This window comes from Tupaia chinensis, unplaced genomic scaffold (assembly GCF_000334495.1).
Source record: "Tupaia chinensis unplaced genomic scaffold, TupChi_1.0 Scaffold000081_1, whole genome shotgun sequence".
NCBI classification, from domain to species: Eukaryota; Metazoa; Chordata; class Mammalia; order Scandentia; family Tupaiidae; genus Tupaia; species Tupaia belangeri.
Window position 1 is genome coordinate 3881530 of NW_006159542.1, and position 21901 is coordinate 3903430.

Genomic DNA, 21901 nt, shown 5'->3' on the forward strand with positions numbered 1-21901 from the left:
CAAGGATGTGACCCGCCATCGACTACATGGGAGTCCAGCAACATAGCCATTACGCTAACTGCTGGTCCCATCACCTAGTTTTTTGTTTTTTTTTGGTTTTTTTTGGAGAGGTTTTTGCTATAGGGTGCGTGTGCTCACCAGACAGAGAGACAGAAAGCGAGAAATCACCCCCCAGGGTGAATGGCCATGCTGCAATCCCTTCTCCTCCATTCTCCTCTTGGGATCTTGGGCACGCACGCACACGGCCCGGTGTGAGTTTTAAGCCACCAGGTCCAGGACGCGAACCGCGGTCGACTATGTGAGAGTCCAGCGACATAGCCATTATACTAACAGCTGGTCCCCATCACCTAGTATTTTTGAATTAATAAAGTTTAAATCAGAAAACTATACTATTTTTTGGTATCTTCCCCCTGCAACCACATGCCACATAATGAAGGAGTCACAGGTATTTTCAGACGTTTCACAAGTAATTCTGGCACTTTCCAGAGAGAGAGAGAAAGTGAGAAAGCACTGCTCAGGGGGCATGGCCACACCACAGTCCTATTTCTTTCAGCTCTTACTCCTTTCAGGATTTTGAACACACGTATGTGCCTGTTGTGTTTTTCTTTTTTTTTCTAGAATTATTTATTCGGTTTTATTTATTCATTTACTTTAATTTGACCAGAGAGAGAGAGAGAGTGAGAGCAGAGGGGAAAGCAAGCCGCCAGATACAGGACTTGAACTGCGGTTAGCCATGTGGGAGTGTCCAGCGCCTTAACCACCACGCCACCTGCTTATCCCCACCTGTCATCTTTTTCTTTTTTTGAGAGGTTTTTGCTATAGGGCGCGTGCGCTGACAGACAGAGACAGAGAGACAGAGAGACAGAAAGTGAGAAATCACCCCCCAGGGGGGATGGCCACACCGCAATCCCTTCTCCTCCATTCTCCTCTCAAGATCTTGGGCACTCACACACATGTGCCCAGCGGTGAGTTTAAGCCACCGGGTCCAGGACTCAAACCAGGGTTGACTACTGGGAGGTCCAGCCACATAGCCATTATGCCAACTGCTGGTCCCAATAAAATAATTCTTAAAAAAAAAAAAGTTTAGTAGGCTCTAGCTCTATACTTGTTTAAATTCTTTGGAAAGTGAACCAGTCTGTAAAATACACTCAGATTTTGGTTCTTCTTCTTTTTTTTAAATTATTATTTATTTAACTTTATTTATTCATTCATTTAATTTTAATTTGACCAGAGAAAGGCACAGAAAGAGAGAGAGGGAGAGGGAAAGGGAAAGGGAGAAAGGAAGCCGCCAGGTTCGGGACTCAAACCGCGGTCGGCCATGTGGGAGTGGCCAGCACCTTAACCACCACGCCACCTGCTGGTCCCCGGTTCTTCATTTTTTTATTGGGTGAAGTAATATGTGTTTAAAACTATAAAGTAATATAAATACTCGCTGTAAAAATAAGCATTAGTAAAGACCAAGTACAGATAGTAAATGGGAACCTTCGTTAGCCCTTGACACTTAGGTTGCTCTTCTCACCAAAAGCAGCCAGTGCTAAAATTGGTTGTTTTCTTTGCATTTATGTGTACACACACACGATCAGAATATATATGATTTAGGGACCAGCAGTTAGCTTAATGGCTACGTCACTGGACTCCCATGTAGTCGACACTGGTTTGAGTCCTGGACTTGGTGGCTTCAACTCATGCCGGGTGCGTGTGCGTGTGTGCCTAAGATCCTGAGAAGAGAATGGAGAAGAAGGGATTGCAGCATGGCCATCACTCCCTGGGGGTGAGAAATCTAATTTAGATTTCAATGCAATATTTTACCTCTCATTTTACAATAGTTTTTGAGGCCTTCTTCCATGCTTATGTTTCTATATCTAGCTTATTCTCTCAAACTCTTTGTCTAGTGTATTATACAGTGGTCATACAGTGTCTTTTCTCTTCGGACATTTAAGCCTCTCCCAGTTTTTAGGCATTACTTCTCTGTCCTTTCCGCACCTGGTCCACACGTGAATTGCCTCTGCGTGCCTGCGGGGACACCTGCACACTGCCTGTCCATTACTGTCACCACTGGGCCCCTATTTCCCCAGCACTGGGCTGGGCAGGTATTTAGGGTATATTATTTCCTCAGAGGCCCTAGGTTGACATATGAGGGGTCTTCCAAAAACATATGGAAGATATTTATTTTGAAAACACTATGCATGGATTTTAATTTTTCTGTATTAGAATAAACTCATACTTGAATTCCATCTATCCCCAAACTTTTCAAAGTCTCCTTAGACATATTTCCAGGAGTTATTTCCATTTATTTACTTTTTCCTAGTCGGAACTTATTTTTCACTCTGTAGACAATGAAATGCAAAACCTGTTTTTCTTGAACGGGGGCTGTAAACAGCCAGTTGACAAGGTGACTGCCCTGGCACGGCCGTGCTTGCCTGCCTGGACACTTGCCCACTGCGGCCGGGTCCCGCGCTCTGCAGTCTACTCCCCACAATGCACGAAGTGCAGGGCCTCTGCGGACCAAGTCGGAAGCTGGTCTGCACATGCCACCAGCCACCTGTCCTGTGCTCGCCTCTTCCCTCTGTGCTGGTATTTTGGTCCCTTCTCCCAGCTAATTAGGTTTCTTCTAAGTCAGAGGATGTCTTGGAGTAACCTCTTTCTGGTTGCAGCCCCACGTCTTCCCTTGGCTGTGATACCAACACCTCACCATGAACGTGTTGCAGAGAAATGGTGTAAACCCTTCTCTTCCACTTCTGATCCCAAGCCAGAGTCTCCTTATTTTCCTGTTTAATATCTTAGTGGTGAATTTGGAGCGTTTTTTCTGTAGGTTGAGTTACAGGATAGGTAGAGGTATGTGGGGATGAGAGAGCGGAGACAAACAGGAACACGGTCCTGATGCCTGACCGTGTTTTGGGACCCGCACTTCTGCTGTGGTCCTCAAGCAAAGTTAAGGGTCAGACTCTTCGATCTTAATCCAGATTCCTGATGATCAAAAACAGACCAAGTATAGAGCTTTTTTTTGAGAGTTTTTTTTTTTTTGCTATAGGGCACATGTGCTCACCAGAAAGACAGAGAGAGACATAGAAACAGGAAGCAAGAAATCACCCCCTGGGGGAATGGCCACGCCGCAATCCCTTCTCCTCCATTCTCCTCTCGGGATCTTGTGCATGCACGTACACGCGCCCGGTGTGAGTTTAAGCCACCAGGTCCAGGACTCGAACCGTCGGGGGGTCCCGACACCCCAGCCATTATTCTAACTGCTGGTCCCATAGGGTTTTTTTTTTTTTTTTTTTAAAAAAAAAAGTTCCCTCTCTCTCTCTTCCCTTGTCCTTCCATGAGTGAGAGAGACAGAGACAGCACCCCAGCGGGGCCTCACATGATCAGCCTCAGCCAGCCCTGGGTCATGGGCACAACCCCCCCCCTCCCCCCAGCTACTCAGGGAGGTCTCTGAACTTGAACTCGAAACCTTCGTGTGGGCCAGCCTCACAGAGTGTTAGGTTTTATGGCTGCACTGCTGTCTGACCCCAGATTACTCTTTTTGCCGAGTTAAAATGGGCCTAGGGCTCACAGCCAGTTTAGGCCAAGAACCCTGTACCTGAATCTAAGCCGTCAGTATCTTCTCTCTGCCGTGGTGGAGAGCCAGCAAGGCCTTCTCAGGGTTCGAAGCTCCTGTTCTCTTTTCTCTGCAGGCACCTAGAGGGTAACCTCATCATCGTAACAAGTTACTGAACAGTTATCATGAGTTATATACTTTTTTTTTTTAAGAGAGATTTTTTGCTGTAGGGTGCGTTCGCTTGCCAGAGAGACAGAGAAATAGAGAGACAGAAAGAGAGAAATCATCCCCGTGGGGCGGAGGATGGCCACATTGCAGTCCCTTCTCTATTCTCCTCTCGGGATTTTGGGCATATACGCACACATGCCTGGTGTGAGGGTTTTTTTTTTTACCGGGGTACTTTACCATTTCAAGATAAAGAAGGGGGAAGTATTACCGGGGTACTTTACCATTATTCCAGGATAAAGAAGGGAAGTGTGTTTTGTGGCAGGAAGTTAAGGGGTCCTTTGCTGATCGCTGCACTCTGTGATTGGATGATGAGCTAAGAGCGAGGAGGGTGGATTTGAAGTGGGACTTAGGAGTTTTCAAAACATTTTTTAAATAATTATTTTTTTAACTTTGTTTATTATTATTATTCAATTTGCCAGAGAGAGAAAGAGAGAAGAGTGAGAAAGCAAGCCACCAGGTCCAGGACTTGAACCATGGTCAGCCATGCGGGAGTCAGTGCCTTAACCACCATGCCACCTGTTGGCCCCGAGTTTTCAAAACTTCGACAGGCTTTTAAATCCTTGATGTGGAAAATGAAGGAGATGTGATGATAAGGACTGAAGTGATGGGCCGGGGAATTGATGTTGAACGAGGGAAGAAGTAGCGACAGGAATAGGCAGTATGTCAAGGAACTTTTAGGTCACAAGAAGATGACACCCCCAGGCGAAGTGGAAGAATCTGAAATATAGGGGTGCTGTTTGGAGGAGGGAAATGTGTGAATTTCTGCCTGACGATAGTCTGTGGAGAGGCTAGGGACTGGAAGGAGACGTTGTTTGCTGAGGGGTGGGTGTCGTATATTCAAACCACCCACATTGGAAGGTGTTGGAAAGGAAGCCTAAGAGCCAGGGAGTCTTCAGGGAATCCGGAGAAGTGACAGGTATGAGAAGGGACAGAAGGTGCACATAGCCTGGCGGCGTGAGCATCAGAGGGTTTCTGTCGGATGGGGAGGAGCGGTGATGAAGGACAGTGTGGGAACAGGGGGGTCTATAGCAACTCCTGGCCTCAGGTGGGGGGCGTGTTTGTGGAACATGAGAAAACAGCAGCTCATGGAGGGATGGCAGGAAGGCTGTATTCTCAGTGGAGCACCCGGTTTCAGAATTTGAATAGGTCGAAGAACTTCAGGACTTTATTGATTATCGCATGGATGTTCTAGAGGGCATGGCGGAAAGATCTGAGAGGACGGAGCTAAGTGGAAGCTTATGTCAGAAGAAAGAAAGTCCAGGGGAGCATGAGGCTACATGGGCTGGAGTCTCTCTAGTCCCCATTCTCAGGTGTTCTCTTAGGGCAGTGGGGTTTCGAATCAGGATGGGATTGATTAGTTACTATTTGATAAGAAAGAGGTCCCTTTGTTGGGGGAAGGAGTCACCTAGACTTCTTAGGCTCCTGTTGTGGGCTGGACAGATGGCACTTCTAATGAAAGCCTTTTCTCTGGAGTGAATCAGTTGTACCTTTTGGGTTGAATGGACATTCTTTGCAGTGGCTCGGGGCCATAGTTGTTAGGCACTTCAGCTCCTGGGGTGTAAGGGAAGACCTTGTTGGGGGTGGGGTACGACGTCCAGGGACAGGGTACCTGCTGTATGGTTAATTAGTTACAGATTTTGTAGATCTTCCAAAGTAAGCTTTTCTAACAAATTGCTGGGACTGCCTAGAGATGCCCAAGATATGTTAAGATGAAGTGATGGTGTTACACTTCTAGTGTAGTCCATCAAAATAAGTTTTCCTTTTTTTTTTTTTTTAAATTACAATATTGTTTATATACTTTGATACACATTTTAAAAATTCTTTCAACAGGATAGTAAACTTGCTAAATATCTTTTAAGTAAATTTTCTTTAAATGACTATGCAATGAAAACTTTACAAAATTGTTAATTCTCAAAATAAATATTTTTTACAACAACTCCTGGGCCTGATTTCCTATTCTTAGATCTGATGTTAGGTGTGTACCAATAATCCTGTGACCTTTGTCGGACATCCTAGGTTGTGGATACACAGTGTGGAAGAACATAGACCAAAAGGATGCAGTGGTCATCTCTGATTTCAAATTGTGGGCCTGTGCTTTTCTTTTCTTTTTTAAAAATTGTTTTCTTGGGACCAGCAGATGGTGTAATGGTTACATCACTGGACTCCCACATAGTTGACCGGGGTATGAGTCCTGGACCTGGCAGCTTAAAACTCATGCCAGGTGTAGGTACGTGCATGCCCCAAATCCCAAGAGGATAATGGAGGAGAAGGGATTGCGGTGTCTCCCTCCCCCTGGGGGAGTGATCTCACTTTCTGTCTGTCTCTGTCTCTCTGGCGAACACATACACCGCATCCCAAAAATCTCTCTTAAAAAAATTGTTTTGTTTACCACAGATATTTGAAAGTAGAGATTAACACACACTTTTTTACTTCCTCTGTGTGTTCGACCTTGAATTTCACAAAAGAAAAAATCACTATGAATTCAGAGTTTTATTTATCTACGTATCTTTTGTATACTCTGAGTCCTATCATTGGATTTCCCTTCAGAAATTCACAATAATGTCTGTGGCCCAGTTTTAGCAAGTGTGAAGTATTCTGTTAGGTGTTTTGCTAGCCTCGTTCCTGTCTCTTCTGTCTTTTTTTTTTTTTTTTTTCATTCTCACTTCTAATATGTCATTTGATCATATTTTACACATCACTGTGTCTTTTTAAGACACGCTATGGTAAAAATAAATAAAATAAACACCGGATCTAAGAACATGAACATCTTTCTATTTCATGATTTTGTATCTTACTGCTTTCTAAAACATCAACAAATTTTTCCTGTTGTATTAAATCTCTCTGTCCTTAAAGGAGCTTTTAAAAAATGAGTATTTGGGGGCTGACAGGTGGTATGTTGGTTAAGGGTGCTGGACTCCCGCATGACCGACTGTGGTTCAGATCTCCAACCTGGCCAGCTTGCTTTCTCACTTTTTCTCTGTCTCTCTCTCTCTCTCATGCTGCCCTTCTCTGGTCAAATAAAAATAAAAATAAATAAATAAAATTAAATAAAATAATTTTTAAAAATTATTTTATTTAATTTTATTTATTTATTTTTATTTTTATTTGACCAGAGAAGGGCAGCATGAGAGAGAGAGAGACAGAGAAAAAGTGAGAAATCACCCCTCAGTGGGGATGGCCACACTGCAATCCCTTCTCCTCCATTGTCCTCTCTGGATATTGGGCACACATGCAAATGCTTCTGGAATGAGTTTAAGCTCAGTCTGGGACTTAAACCATGGTTGACTACGTGGGAGTCCAGCAATATAACCTTTACACCATCTGCTGGTCCCATCAACCTCCTTTCAAAGAAAGGTAGTGATCACAATCTGTCTCCTTCTCACTAATTTCCTCTGCAACATTGTCTCGGTGGGGGGGCGGTGGGGGGAGAGAAAGTGAGAAAGCAAGCCGCCAGGACCGGTACTTGAACCATGGTTGGCCATGCGGGAGTCCAGCACTCCCAACTACTGTGCTACCTGCTGACCCTGGTCCCCAAATATTTTATATCAAGATTTTAACAAATAAATTTATAATATGTGCGATTTATTTTATATCCTGTTGTTTTCTCTTAAAGTTATTTTAAAGCATTTTTGTCATTGAAATTCTTTTTCTTTTTTGGAAAGGTTTTTGCTATAGGGCATGTGCACTCACCAGAAAGAGAGAGAGAGACAGAGAGACAGAAAGTGAGAAATCACCCCCCAGGGGAGATGGGCATGCTGCAATCCCTTCTCCTTCATTCTCCTCTCGGAATGTTGGGCACGCATGCACATGCACCCGGTGTGAGTTTAAGCCCCCGGGTCCAGGACTTGACCCGCGATCGACTACGTGGGCGGCCAGTGACATAGCCATTACGCCAACTGCTGGTCCCGTCATTGAAATTCTTACAAGCATAATTATTAATTACCATAGAATAAATATACCATAATTTCCTCAGTAGATTTTTATTGTTGGACATTTTGGTTGCTTTGATTCCTTTTCTATCTTAAATAATATTACAATGAAGATCGTTGTACAGATATCTTTGCCACAGTTTAAAAATTATTTTCTAGGGACCAACAGATGGTGTAATGGTTACATTGCTGGATTCCAACGTAGTTGACTATGGTTTGACCTGGACCCAGTGGCTTAAAACTCATGCCGGGCGGGCATACGTGCCCAAAATCCCAAGAGAGGAGAACAGAAGAGAAGGGATCACAGCGTGGCTGTTCACCCCCAGGGGGGTCGGGGGGGATTTCTCGCTTTCTCTGTCTCTCCAGTGAGCGTGCATACCCTATAGCAAAACTCTCTCCCTCAAAAACGTGTATATTTTCTGGCTTAGCTGGTGGTATGGTGGTTAAAGTGGCTGGATCCCAAATGGCTGACTGGGTGGTTTGAATCCTGGACTGAGTGACTTGAAAAACATGCTGGGTGTATATGTGTGTGTCCCAAAATTCCTGAGAGGAGAAATGGAGAAGGAATTGTGACATGACCATGCCCCTGGGGATGGTTTCTCCTTTCCCCTCCATCTTTCTTTCTCTGGTGAGAACATGTGGCCTCTAGCAAAATTTAAAAAAATATATTTTCTGTAAACTCCTAGAAGTAGAATAACTGTGATTAAAGGCATAAATGTAGGCCCAGTTCTGGTAGCTCTGGCTAGATACTGCTGTTTAGCAGGTTGGGGCCAGATGGGAGGCTCCGGCTTAATTCTTGGCACAACCTAAAAGCCTGGCCCCATGATGCCTGCCTGGAGGCCCAGCCAGGAGACTGAGGAAGGGGGATTGCACCAGGTGAGCCATGCGCATGTGCATGCATACACACATGCAAAGATGATTTAAATAGAAGACAAAAGAGAATACAGGTGAATGTTTTATAAACTTACAAAAGGAATGGCCTTATTGGTGACACTAAAGGTAGCAACTGTAAGGGAAAAAGATAATTGATTGCCTAACAATGAAAACATTTGGTATTAGAAGAACCACGTGGAGGGCCAGCAGGTGGTTATGGCGCTGGACTCCCACAAAGCTGATTGTATTTTGAGTCCTGAGCCTGGCAGCTTGAATATCATCGTGCTGGGAGTGTGTGTGTGAGTGTACCCAAAATCCCAGGAGGAGAATGGAGAAGAGATTGTGGTGTGGTCACTCCCGCCACCCCCACCCCAGGGTTGTTTCTCACTTTCCCTCTTATTGTTTCTCTGGGGAGCACTCATGTCCCCTGGCAACAGCCTTACGAAGACAAAAAAGAACAGCCACTTGGAAATCATGGTAGACAAATGGCAATAAAGAGTTTACAAAAATGATGGGGCCAGCAGGTGGCGTGGGGGTTAGGGTCTGGACTCCTACGTGACCAACCCTGGTTTGAGTCTCGGACCTGGTGTCTTGCTTTTTTGCTTTTCCTTTCTCTCTCTCGCTAGTGGGCACATGTGCCTTAATAGCAAATTAAAACATAATAATAATAACAATGATAATACATTTATAAAGAGTTTACACAAATATAAAATACATAACTCACAATTTAAAAAAATATTCCCCAACAAAAGAAGAAAAATAAATGACCAACAAACATTTGAAAGGATGTTCAGCCCCAGTGGCCATTAAGGAGACAAAAGTAGAAGGATGCCATTTTTTAACGATCAGTCCATCAGAAATACCTCCCCTGAGGATATGTGATAGGAATATACATGGCTATATTTCTGGAAGCGTTTCGTTCGTTAAAATACACATGCACATTTTCATCCAGGAGTACTGTCTTTAGGAATTTATTTTAAGGGGATTATCAGACAGATGCCCAATGATGTTGACTGTAGCATTGTTCATTAATTAAAAAATGGAAAACAACTGGGAATTTGGTGCAGTGTTGGTACAGCTATCCGTGGACTGTTATGTAGGTGTGAGACTGATCGTGTGGCCCCGAATGGACTGACATGGAAAATGCCCAAGGTCAGTCAGTGCAGGGCTCTGCTACTCAGAGATCACATGGGAGGTTCCCACACTGGAGTCCCACACTGGCATTCCGAGGTTGCGCTATACGTGTGTGGTTACACAGGCAGGCCCCGTGATCCTGGCTAGCTGGAGGGGGAGGGGAGGCTAGTGGCGAGGGAGTTGGAGGATGGATCACGAAGCGAAGACTGTTGGGGATGACCTGTCTTTCTCTCCTACTCTCACTCTGGCTCTCTCTCTCTCATGTAAGAAAGGAGAAAACTTAAAAACAAATAAACAAAAAAACCTAGGTATATTAAAGAGATACAAAAAATGAATGAGTGAATGAATATGCACAGATAAAAATATGGAGGGACCAGCAGTTAGCATAATGGCTATGTCACTGGTCCCCCATGTAGTCGACTGTTGTTCGAGTCTCGGACCCTGTGGCTTTAACTCACGCCGGGGGTGTGTGTGTGCGTGCCTAAGATCCAGAGAGGAGAACGGAGGAGAAGGAGGGGTTGTGGTGTTGCCATCCCCCCTGGGGGGGGGTGATTTCTCGCTTTCTGTCTCTCTGTCTGGCGAGCACACACGCCCTATAGCGAAAACCTCTCCCCCCCCCCAAAAAAAAAGAAAAAATATGGATAAATGTGAACTGTATGGATAAATGTGAACTATAATATGAGTTGTATTTTCATCTAATTAGAGGGGTTATGGCTGTTCTTTTTTATTTTGCTTCTTTATTCTTCCTTGAGTTTGAAAATAAGTATCGAACCTGATGAATAGGGAGAAAAAGCCAGATGTGGTACAGGAGCTGGAACTGCGCAGTCCTGCCTGGGGAGTGTTAGGCTAACCGCCCTAGGTATTTCCGTCTTGCTTTCCCTGAAAATTCATCAGCTGTGACTTGTTTGGATTTAAGCATTGTCTTGTTACCCCTCCTCTTTTTCTCCAGTTCTACAGTTCTGGTTTCTTTGAGTGGAGCCTTCTAGTAATTCACAAATAGCTAATCGGATGAATTTTCCCACGTTCTGCTCTCCAGCCCTCCACCTGCCCCTCAGCCCCCCCACCCCCAAGCAAAGGGGAAGGTTGTCTTTTCTGAGAACATGCTGGTGCCTGGGACTCTGAAAAGTAGCAAACGGTACAGAAAGAGTTAGGTGGAGGCCAGCGGGCATTCCAAGGCCCAGTTCTTTAACTTCCCAGTTTCGCATAGACTGTGAGCACAGCTTTTGGGAAGGAAGAAATCATCATTTTAGATGCCACAGCTGTTCACAGCTTTTTACTTGAGGGACGACTCTTGTTTGTGTGTTTCTAAGATTTTCTCAGTGTCGTGGATTAAAACTTGAAAGGGTACATTGATAAAACGTAGCTCGAACCATTCTTGAACTTTAATTTCTGAGAACAGTGACTGTTATACGTTGTAGAAGGTACCCTCATAGGGAAACATGGCTTGTCTGAGACATGATTTTAGTTTGGGCAAATTAATGAGTAAAAATCTTGTATTGGTATAGATTAACTTAATTTTTATTTACCATTGTTTTTCATTATTACAGTGCTGCAGTTAAGTTGAAGAAAACAGAAAATTTAGGAAAGAGGATAAGGTTATGAATTTTTTTTTTTTTTTTTTTTTGCAAGACGGTGTCATTATTTCCTTTCAAATTTTTTTCTTAAGCATCTAAAATACAATAGAGTTTCAAGGTTATGGTCCCGACCAAAAAAAAAAGGCAGATTAAGCAAAACCTTTTCTCTTTTCATCTAAACTGCCTCCTAAATAAGCAGTGGTCTGTTAGCTCTGTGTTGTTTCCCATTTGCCTTTGGGAAAACTTGTCAGCATATTTAGCAGAAAGTGGAGACTCAATTTCTCTTAACAGATTTGCATTCATTAGCGATATCCTGAGTGGAATTGTTCTGCTGCAAGAAATTCTCAGAGTTAAGCTTGGAGGAAGTGAATCAGATGTTTCTAAACAATTCTATTAGGTTGTCAGAAAAATCATGACTTATTTTTCTATGTATTTCTATGCAAAAATGGATCTTGACTTTTCACATGACCCAGTAGTTACGTTCCATTCTTGGAGGGTAGAAACCGAACAAAAGAGCAATGAAACCCGACATTTTCCTTCTAACCCCTTGAATTTTTAACTGGGCCTCGTGGCCTAGACTAGGCCTGCTGTGTTGATAAACTCTGCCATTTGGCTGGTGGGTTTGGTGGAAAGAAAGCGTATTCTTGCCCAGTTTGGTTATTCTAAGAGAGCTTTTTTCCTTCCCTCTAGCCAAGGTAGGCTCCTGTTCCCTTATACTTATTTTTTTTCCGTTTTCTTCTCATTTGCAGAGTACGCGGGCAGAGTTTGACCTGCCAGAATATTCTGTTCGCCGAAGATACCAGGACTTCGACTGGTTGAGGAACAAACTGGAAGAATCCCAGCCCACTCATCTCATTCCCGTAGGTAGTAAGTCACTGCAGCTTGTTTCTCATTTTCCTGTTTATCTTCTCTGAAGATGTGTACCCCTTACGTTATGGGTAGACTTTGCTATTTAGTGCATACCGGATTCACCCACCAAATGTATGTAAAATGTATCCATGGATACTGTATAGCATATCCTTTTGGATTTGAGTTTCTGATTTGCTCTACAGTGTGCCAGGTTCTTGGGTGGGTGGGGCAAATTTTCACTTGCATCATAACAATTTCCTGAGCTGTGCAAAGTCTGAATTATTATTGGCTGCATCTAAAGATTGAAACTGGAAGTGACTTATTGAGCTGACTCTTGTCCTTGGTAGGCACTGTTCTTGTAGTTTGGCTACTGACACCAGGTGAAGAATGATGCCTTCCATGACAGCTGACTGGGTTGTCTTTAGAAATGGGTAACTCAGGGTGCAGGAATCTACTGCTCCTCTATTCAAGCAGTGTAACTTTTGTATACTATTAACACCTGTGCTTTTTTTTTTTCATTAGGAGAGAGAGAGAAAGGGAGAGACAGATAGGCTTTTTTTTTTGTTTTTGTTTTTAATGATAGAGTATGTGTGAGTGTGCTTGGGAGAGAGGGAGGCACCCTTGACAGGATCTCATCATGCTGTGGTCCACTTTCCCCAGTCCTCCAGCTTCTCAGGATCCTGCGCATCCACTGCATGCTAGCACATTTTTAGGCTAACCTTGTGGCCTAGACTGGTCCTTGTAGTTGGCCATGTGGCTTCCAGCCTTGCAGGGCACACGGCATTTGACCACTGTGTCACAGCAGCTGGGTCAGAGAGAGAGATGGCTGGCAAGATCTCCTAGTGTTGCAGTCCTTCCAAGTGATGGTGTTACATGTACACCACTAGAAAGCCAGGATTACAGGTCTGGCAGCCATGCCTGGTGTGTTCAGACGGGGCTGGCAACCGAACTCATTCCTCCCATGTGACCTCCAACCTCTCGAGTGATGGCACTGTCCTTGCATCGCTGTGTCTGGGCCTGCACATTGTGAAAGACAGAACCAAAGCAAATCACATTTAACAGGCGGCAGCCACCTGTAGCACAGCACTAAGTGCCATATGAAGGAGGCTGGATCCCATGTAACTAACCAGAGTTTGAATCCCAGCCCAGGTAGCAGCATGCTAGGTGTGCATATGTGTGCCCAGGATCCTGACGGGATGGGGAATTGGAGGAAAAAGGCTTACAGTGTGACCAGGCCCCATTATGGGGGTGCAAGCCTTGTCCCTGTCCCTCTCCCTTCCCCTCTCCTCCTCTCTCACACGTGTGCATGCAGGGGCCTTCTGGCATAAAAAGGAGAAAAAGACTACTAAATCAATGTGTTTAACGAGTACTTTCCTGGCTACTTTTTTTAGATAGTCAAAATAGTAACTATTTAGACCTCTATGTAGTCATTTCTTTGGGTTTTGGAGATTTGGGGGCAGTTCGGGTCATCATGTCTTCAGAGGGGCCGATTTATCTTTCAGCAATATGTTTAATTGAATGATAACTTTTTAGCGATACCAACTTTTCCACTACCACAGCATCTTCCAACCTTCTCTTTCCTCGTGGGTGAAGAGGCTGAATATGCCGTGAACATGCAGGCAGCTTTCTCGGGTTCCCGGGCAGAAAGAGCCATGTTGCCACCACTGTGATGGAAATGAAGGGGTCTGCCTGATGCTCCTGAGCTCTGATCTTTCTCAGGGCATCTCCTCTTCGCCATCATAGATCTCTAAGTCTGAAGTTTTGCTTTTCCATCTTCAGATCACTTAAAAACATACCTGAGTAGGAAGTAAGGTTTCCCCCCCCCCAAAGGTTTTTGTCATAGGTGTGCGTGACTGCCAGAGAGAAACAGTGAGAGGGAAAGTGAGAAATCACTCTCCAGGAGGATGGCCACAGGACAATTCCTTCTTCTTCATTCTCCTCCTGGGACTTTGGACACACATGCTCAAGTGCCTGGTGTGATTTTCAAGCTGCCAGGTCTGGGACTTGAACAACGCAGTTAGCCATATGGGAGTCTAGCATCCCAACCACCATGCCACCTGCTGGCCCCAGATACAAGTTTTTAAATAATTAGAAGTATCCCTTAAAATAGGATCTTTTAAAAAACTACCAGAGGGTATGTGAACTTGTCAAAGAGATATGAGGGAAGGAAGGAGGGAGGAAAAGAGAGAGAGAGAGAGAGAGAAGGTATGTAGGGAGAGGAAGAAAGCACCCCCGATGGGATGTAGTCATGCCGCACTCCCTTCTCCATCTCTCCATCCTATTGGGAATTTTGGCATGAACACACACATGCCCAGCATGATTTTCAAACTTCCAGGGTGCAGGGTTCAAGCCATAGTCAGCCACATGGGGTCTATCTTCCTTAACACTAAGCTACAGGGCCAGCTCTGAAACAGAATCTTAATTTGGCAAAATTGGCAACTAATGAATAGTTAAAAAAAAAATAAACTGTCTGGGGCTAGCAGGTGGCATGGTGGTTAAGGTGCTGGACTCCCACATGGCCTACTGTAGTTCAAGTCCCAGACCCAGTAGCTTGCTTTCTTACTTTCCCTCTCTCTCTCTCTCTGGTGAGTGCGTGTGTCCTATAGCAGATTAAAGATAACACTAATAAATAAATTTAATAATTCTTTTTAAACTGCCTTAGGACAATTGTAGAATTACATAATTAACGTGAAGATGTTCGAGTTCTCACATAACCCCATCCAGTTTTGTTTGTTATGAACACATTAGGATGGCACACCTATCACAATTAGACCAGCCACCACCATCATCATTACATCAACGTTATTATTAACTAAAAGTCCTTTATTCAGAGTGCCTTTATTTCTGCGTAGCGTCCTTTTTCTGTTTCAGGATCCCATCTATTGTAGGATGCTGTAGTCCACTATGAGTCAAATCTCTTCAGGCTCTTCTTGGTTCTGACAGTTTCTCAGGCTTGTCTTTATTTTTGATGACCTTGGAAGTTTTGAGAATTGCTAGTCAGGTATTGACATTTGTTTGATGTTTGTCTTATGATTAGACTGTGGAAAACTCCGTTATTAGAAAGCGCCTTCCCTTCGTGTCATAGCCAGGGCACGTGCGACCAACGATATGCTATATATCCTTGTTGGTGCTGACCTCAATCACCTGCCTTCAGGGAGTTTTCAGCAGGTTTCCCACTGTATAGTCACTCCTTTTTTCCTCCCTTCCCCTCCTCTGCTCTTCAAAATACGTGATCCTCATTATGCCTCAGGGGATTAGGGCCCCCCTTCTGGCAGCTAGCGTGCTGGACAGTTAGTACTTGAAGATCAAAGGTGAGCGAGAGCAAACAGTGCCACCTGCTGGTAAAACACAGTAATGCTCATCCATAGATATTGATGGGTCTCCAGAATGCCCACTGTGAATCCTGGTTTCTCTTTATGGTCTGGATAGAAGCAATGAGTAGGGAGGTACTTTATAAGCAAGAGCAGACTTAAATTTGTTCATAAATTCTTGATATTCACATATCCAAGTGGGAGAGATTTAATATTGGAGAGCATCTCTGATTTAAATATAAAATTCAAACCAGAAACAAGCCTTCTTTTTCTCTACAGAAAATAATTTTTCAGCAACTTTCCTAGGAGATTTCCATCTATTATTAAACATCGACTCTGACTTTGTATTAATCTTATTACTAGGTCTGGTAGTTGACCTTGAAGAAGAGCAGCGAGTGGGGTAATGGGTTGTAAGACAGATAAGGCATCCCTGCCCTGGGGATCCTGTCATCAGATGGGACCCAGTAAACGTACAGCAGAGTTTATTGTGTAGATTTTCTTTCTTTTTTTTTTTTTCTTTGGAGAGGTTTTTGCTACAGGGCGCGTGCACTTGCCAGAAAGACAGAGAGACAGAAAGCAAGAAATCACCCCAGGGGAGGTTGGCTACACTGGAATCCCTTCTCCTCCATTCTCCTCTCGGGATCTTGGGCACGCACGCACGCGCGCCTGGTATGAGTTTAAGCCATCGGGTCTGGGACTCTAACCATAGTCGACCAAATGCAAGTCCAGCGACATAGCCATTACGCCAACTGCTAGTCCCTCATTTCTTTGTTAAAAAGTAACTTTATCAAGATATAATTATACCTTGTAAGTCACCCATTTAAAATGTACAGTTCCAAGGCTTTTAGTATATTCATTAGAGATGTACAAGCACAGCATAATCAATTTTGAAACCTTTATGTCACCCTAGAAAGACACCTTATACTCCTCAGTTATCACTTCCAAGTCCTCTGTCTTCCCCAGTCCCTGGCAACCAGTCCCTGTCTCTATAGATTTGCATATTCTGGACATTTCATGTAAGTGGAATGAAATACTGTGTAATCTTAGTATAATATGAGGTTGTTGGGAAAGTCATGATGTATTTTTCTTTTTTTTCTATTTAAAAACGTATCATGACTTTCCCGACAAACCGCTGTCTTCAAGGTTCATTCATGTTGTATGTATTAGTACTGCATTCCTTTTCATTGCCAAATTATATTCCATTGTATGGCTATGCCACATTTAGTCTGTCTACTCACCCTTGTTTCACTTTTTGGCTATTACGAATAATGCAGTTATGAACATTTTGTACATAAATTTTTCTTTGGACATATGTTTGCCTTTCTTGGGTGTTTACCTAGGAGCGTAAATCATATAATTCTATATTTAACCTCTTGAGGAACTGCCAGACTGTTTTCCAAGGTGACTGCATCATTTTACATTCCCACAGGAGTGTATGGGAGTTGAGATTCCTTCACAGCTTCATCAATGCTGGTAATTATCTGCCTTTTGATTATAGCCATCCCAGTGGGTGTGAAATGTTATCTCATTGTGGTTTAAATGTGCATTTACCTGTTGGCTAATGTGTTGAGGATCTTTTCATGTGTGTCTCGGTCATTTGTACATCTCTCTTGGAGAAAGATCTATTAAGATTCTTTGCCCATTTAAAAATTGGGTTGCCTTTTTATTCTTTTTTGCTTTAAAGTATATTTCTTGAGAGAGAAAGAGAAAGGCAGAGGAGGGGGGCACTTTTGAAAGGGTCTTGTCATGCCCCAGTTCCTCCTTCAACCTTCCAGCAGCCAGGATCGTGGGTGTGTATTAGCCAGCTGTCATGTTCAGATCAACTTGGGATTCAAACTGGGCCTCCCAGTTGGCTCCAGCATCACGCAGCAGCATCCCATCACCTTTGTCACTAGGCCTCATTTTTTTTTTTATTGACTTAAAGTAGTATGATAATAGTAGTATTATAGTTCCTTATCAGATACATGATTTGCAAAATTTTTCTCCCGTTTAGTGGGTTGTCACTTTACTTGGTAGATGGTACCTTTTGAAGTATATAGTTTTAAAATTTTTCATGAAGTTCAGTTTATTTTTTCTTTGGCTCTTGTGCTTTTGGTGTTATATTAAGAAATAATGGTGGCACAACAGTAATGTAATGCTTCTTGATGCTGAGGCCGTACAGGAAGGCCCTGGGTTTCCATCTTAGGTTCTCCCTATACACATGGGTCATGCACACATGGGCCCATAGTACTGGCTAGCTGAGACTGGGGGTGGATCACAGTGTGAAGACCCTATTGATGTGTCTCTCTCTCTACTGAAAGAAAGAAAGAAAGAAAGAAAGAAAGAAAGAAAGAAAGAAAGAAAGGGGAAAAAAAAGAAAGGAAGAGAAAAAGAGAGAAAACAAAAAAGAAAAGTAAAGAAAGAAAAGAGAAATCATTGCCTAATCCTAGGTCATGATGGTTTATACTTGTGTTTTCTTCTAAGAATCTTATACTCTAAACGCTTTCATTTAGGTCTTTAAACCATTTTGAGTTCATTCATATATTTTCATTTGATTATTAGCAAAGCTATCTTCCCATGACTTTATTGGACATTGGCATTTCTTTTATGAATTGCTTTATCATTTCTCTGTTATTTTTTCTTAGTGGTTTGTGAAAAATCCGTATCTGCAAAGAAATTTAGCCCCGTTGGATATATCTACCTATTTTTTCTCCAGTTCACATTTAACTTCATAAAAATATAACACTCCTTCCCTCCCACTTATGCTACTCTTTCTTACACAGAATCTGGCTTTGAAGCCTTCTCCTAATCTAGATTGCTAAAAATATATTGCTATGTTCTATGATTTTTATGCCTTCATTGTTTATATTTAAATCTAGAATTTGTTCTCATTTAAGAAGTGAAGAACTTAATTTTTTCGGTTGGTGTGTCCCAGGACCCCTAAGACTAATCAATCACCTTTATCATCGCTCATGGATTAGACCATGTCATATATTAGACTTGTGTTTTTTGGGGTTGTTTATGAAGCTTTTGGTTCATTGATCCCTCTGGTCTGTTGCCCTCCTGCACTATTTGAATTTATTAAACTTCTAGAGCACATTTCATTGTCTGCTTGGACAGGTCTCCATCTCTCCTCCCATCTCCCTATCTCATATACTTTGTTTTCAGAGCTTTTCTAGACATTTCACTTTTTTTTTTTTTTTTTTTTTTTTTTTTAGAGGAACTTTAAAATCTTTTTGAATCAGTGGGGAAATTTAGGGGAACAGTGGTATGAGTTCCTTTTTTTTCTCTTTTGCCATTCTATGTAAACTATGGTTAAAAAATGAGAATTAATGAGTTTTCAGATTCTACTACTTATGTTAAGAACATGGAGATAAAATCCTCATTTTATCTGGGCTTCACTGGAGCCATGTAAAGTTCTAGGTAAACAACTAGCTGGACCTTGGCTCTGGGGAGGTGCCCAAGTTTTTGATTTGCCTTTCTCTGTTAGCTATCTTCCCTCACTCCCCTTTGGAGAAGTTTTTTGCTATAGGGCATGTGCGCTCACCAGAAAGACAGAAACAGAGAGACAGAAAAGGAGACATCACCCCCCAGAGGGGATGGCCACATCATGATCCTTTCTCCTCCATTCTCCTCTTGGGATCTTGGGGCACGGGTGCACACGTGCCCGGTATGAGTTTAAGCCACTGGGTCTGGGACTCTAACCATGGTTGACTACATGGAAGTTCAGCAATATAGCCATTACGCCAACTGTTGGTCTTCCTGTTAGCTATCTTAAGGCTTGCCCTTCTTCCCAGTTTCTATGGCTCTGATCTTGGCAGTCTTTAGGGTTCTACTGGAGAACCCCACTCCTTATTTCCTAGGTCTTTCCTTTGCCTGAATGGAATCACAATGTGGTTGAGATCAACTGATTGACTTTTCTCTCAATCTAACAAGATCTAGCCTGTTAACAGAACTTTTTAATGTTTTCCAGTGCCCCGGCATATATAGATTTTCCCTTGCTAGATTGTTTTTTCCTCTGAAATGTTTAAAGGGGAAGGAAATAACCGTGTGTTCTTAAAATGCCATCTTGGAACTAGAAAGATGCTTAGTGTGTATGTTTGTCATCTCATACTGTCAGGTCACTGTGTTTGTCTTTATTATATGTGATAGAGCTACTAGAAAGTCTTAATTATGACATTTTTCCTCAGTATTTTTTTAAGCTTTACTGAGATATAGTTGACATTAAAAAAAAGTGACACAAATTTGACGCATACAATTTGATGGCTTTTATGCACTCATGACGCCATCACCGCAGTCAAGGTAATAAATGTATCTGTCACCTCTAGAAGCTTTCTACCACCGCTCGAAGTTTGTGTCCCTTTGCTGTGTGTGTGTGTGTGTGTGTGTGTGTGTGTGTGTGGTAAGATCTACCCTCTTAGCAGATTAACTGCACAACACCAATACGTATTGCTCACTCTAGGCACCACGTTGTATAGCAGATCGCTAGAACTTACTCATTTTGTACGACAGTAACTCTATACCCACCAGACAACTCCCCGCTTCCTCCTCCTTCCACCCCTGGCAGCCACCATTCTGTTTCCACATCTGTGTTTGCTCAGTGACTTCAACGCTACTTCGTTTGCTGGAGCACTGCTAGTTACACAGCGAGGAGATTTCACAATCAGATGGGCACACACAGACTTGGAAGATGAAGCAAATACACCATTAATCACGTTAGTGTTTAATTTCCCTTGGAAATGTCATGTTTACTTCAGTCTTTATAAAGGAAGACTTCCTGGAAGCATGCAGTTATACTTATTATGCGCTTAGCTTTCATTTGAATAGTAGTACGCTCTCATAGGAATTATTAAGAAATGTATAATACAACAACTGTTTTTCTTAATATGAAGTCACCAGTGGAAACCTTAACTTCATTTTCTAAGTGGTTCCTCTTTTTTTGTACTGTTAAATGCACATGCTTATAACTTCCTCAGTGGATAAGCTAGTAAGTAGTGAAACATTGGTTGAACTTTCAATTACTTCAAATTAAACCAGGCTTGGTGATTATTCTTTACAGGGACACAGCTTTTAAACTTGATGCCTTTTTATGTATCTGATAGTCATTTTTGCTCAGGAGCCATATTTTCTTTTAATTTGATAAGAGTACTGGGACTGACAATTGGCATAATGGCTCTGTCACTGGACTCCCATGTTGTCAAACGCGGTTCGAGTCCTGGACCCGGCGGCTTAAACTCATGCCAGGCACGTGTGCATGTGTGTCCAAGATCCTGAGAAGAGAATGGAGGAGAAGGGATTGTGATGTGGCCATCCTCCCCTGGGGGGTGATTTTTCGCTTTCTGTCTCTCTGTCTCTCTCTGTCTTTCTGGCGAGTGCATGTGCCCTATAGCAAGAACCTCTCCAAAAAAAAAAAAATTGTTAAGGGTAGAAAGATAGTTCCTGTCATCTAGTTGGTGCGCACCACTTGTTGAGTTAAATAGAAGTGATTTAAGTGCTGACAAGAGGAAGCTGGACATTTCAGGATTGAGCAATTGAAGTCTTCGTCTAGAATTCCTACCTAGAAATAGTAGCTTTTCCTTGGTGATCTACAAGAAATCTACTTTGGTTTCACATATTAAAAATAGTTTTATAGACTAAAATGGACTATGTATGAAAGTGCTTTACCACAGTATCAAGTGCTATCAAAATGTCAATATTTTAAGATTAAAATTTAAGAGCCCAGAAGATGATGTGTAATGTTCATGTTGCTGAGTTTCCATGTAGTCAACCATGGTTCGAGTCTGGGACCCGATGACTTAAAACTCATGCCAGATGCGTGCGTGCGTGCGTGCGTGCGCACCTGCCCGAGATCCCAAGAGGAGAATAGAGGAGAAGGAACTGCGGTGTGGCCATCCCCCTGGGGGGAGATTTCTTGCTTTCTCTCTCTTTGTCTCTCTGACTAGCACACACACCCTATAGCAAAAATCTCTCTTTAAAAAAAAAAAAAAGATTAAACTTTGAAATATTTAATGGGTTATTGTAGCACTTTGTAAATAGGAATATTTTTATAGTTCCAACATACAAATGCATGTACGTCTAGTTTTTTTTAAGAATTATTAATTAATTATTATTTTTGTTATTTTTTAGTTTGTTGTAGGTCATGTGTGCTCACCAGAGAGTGAGAAAGCCAGCCACCAGGCCCGGCACTCAGAATGCAGTGGGCCATGTGGGAGTCCTACTCCTTGACCACCTTGCCACCTGCTGGCCCCTGTATTTTGTTTTAAAAAACCTTTTAGAGTACCAGATGGGGGTGTAGCAGTAATGCAGCAGTGTGCGAGGCTGGCCCACACGGGGAGCGTCTGGGTGCCTATCTAGAACACATCAGGGGTGTTGTGTGCCGTAATAGAAGTCTGACTGAGGCTGAGGGCGGAATCCAGCAGGAAGACTCGAGTTGGTATGCCCCTCCATACACCTCCCGCCTGTTTCTCTCACTCAAGAAACAAACAA

At 42.9% G+C, this 21901-nt stretch overlaps 1 protein-coding gene across 1 annotated transcript in view; it reads left to right on the forward strand.

Moving 5' to 3' along the window:
* Window positions 1-21901, forward strand: part of SNX30 (sorting nexin family member 30) — a gene marked incomplete at its 5' end in the record, with an annotated part of 139372 nt that overhangs the window by 55544 nt on the left and 61927 nt on the right. The window contains 1 exon segment of the mRNA XM_014585526.2: window positions 12026-12136. Coding sequence (XP_014441012.1) covers window positions 12026-12136 — 111 coding nt within the window.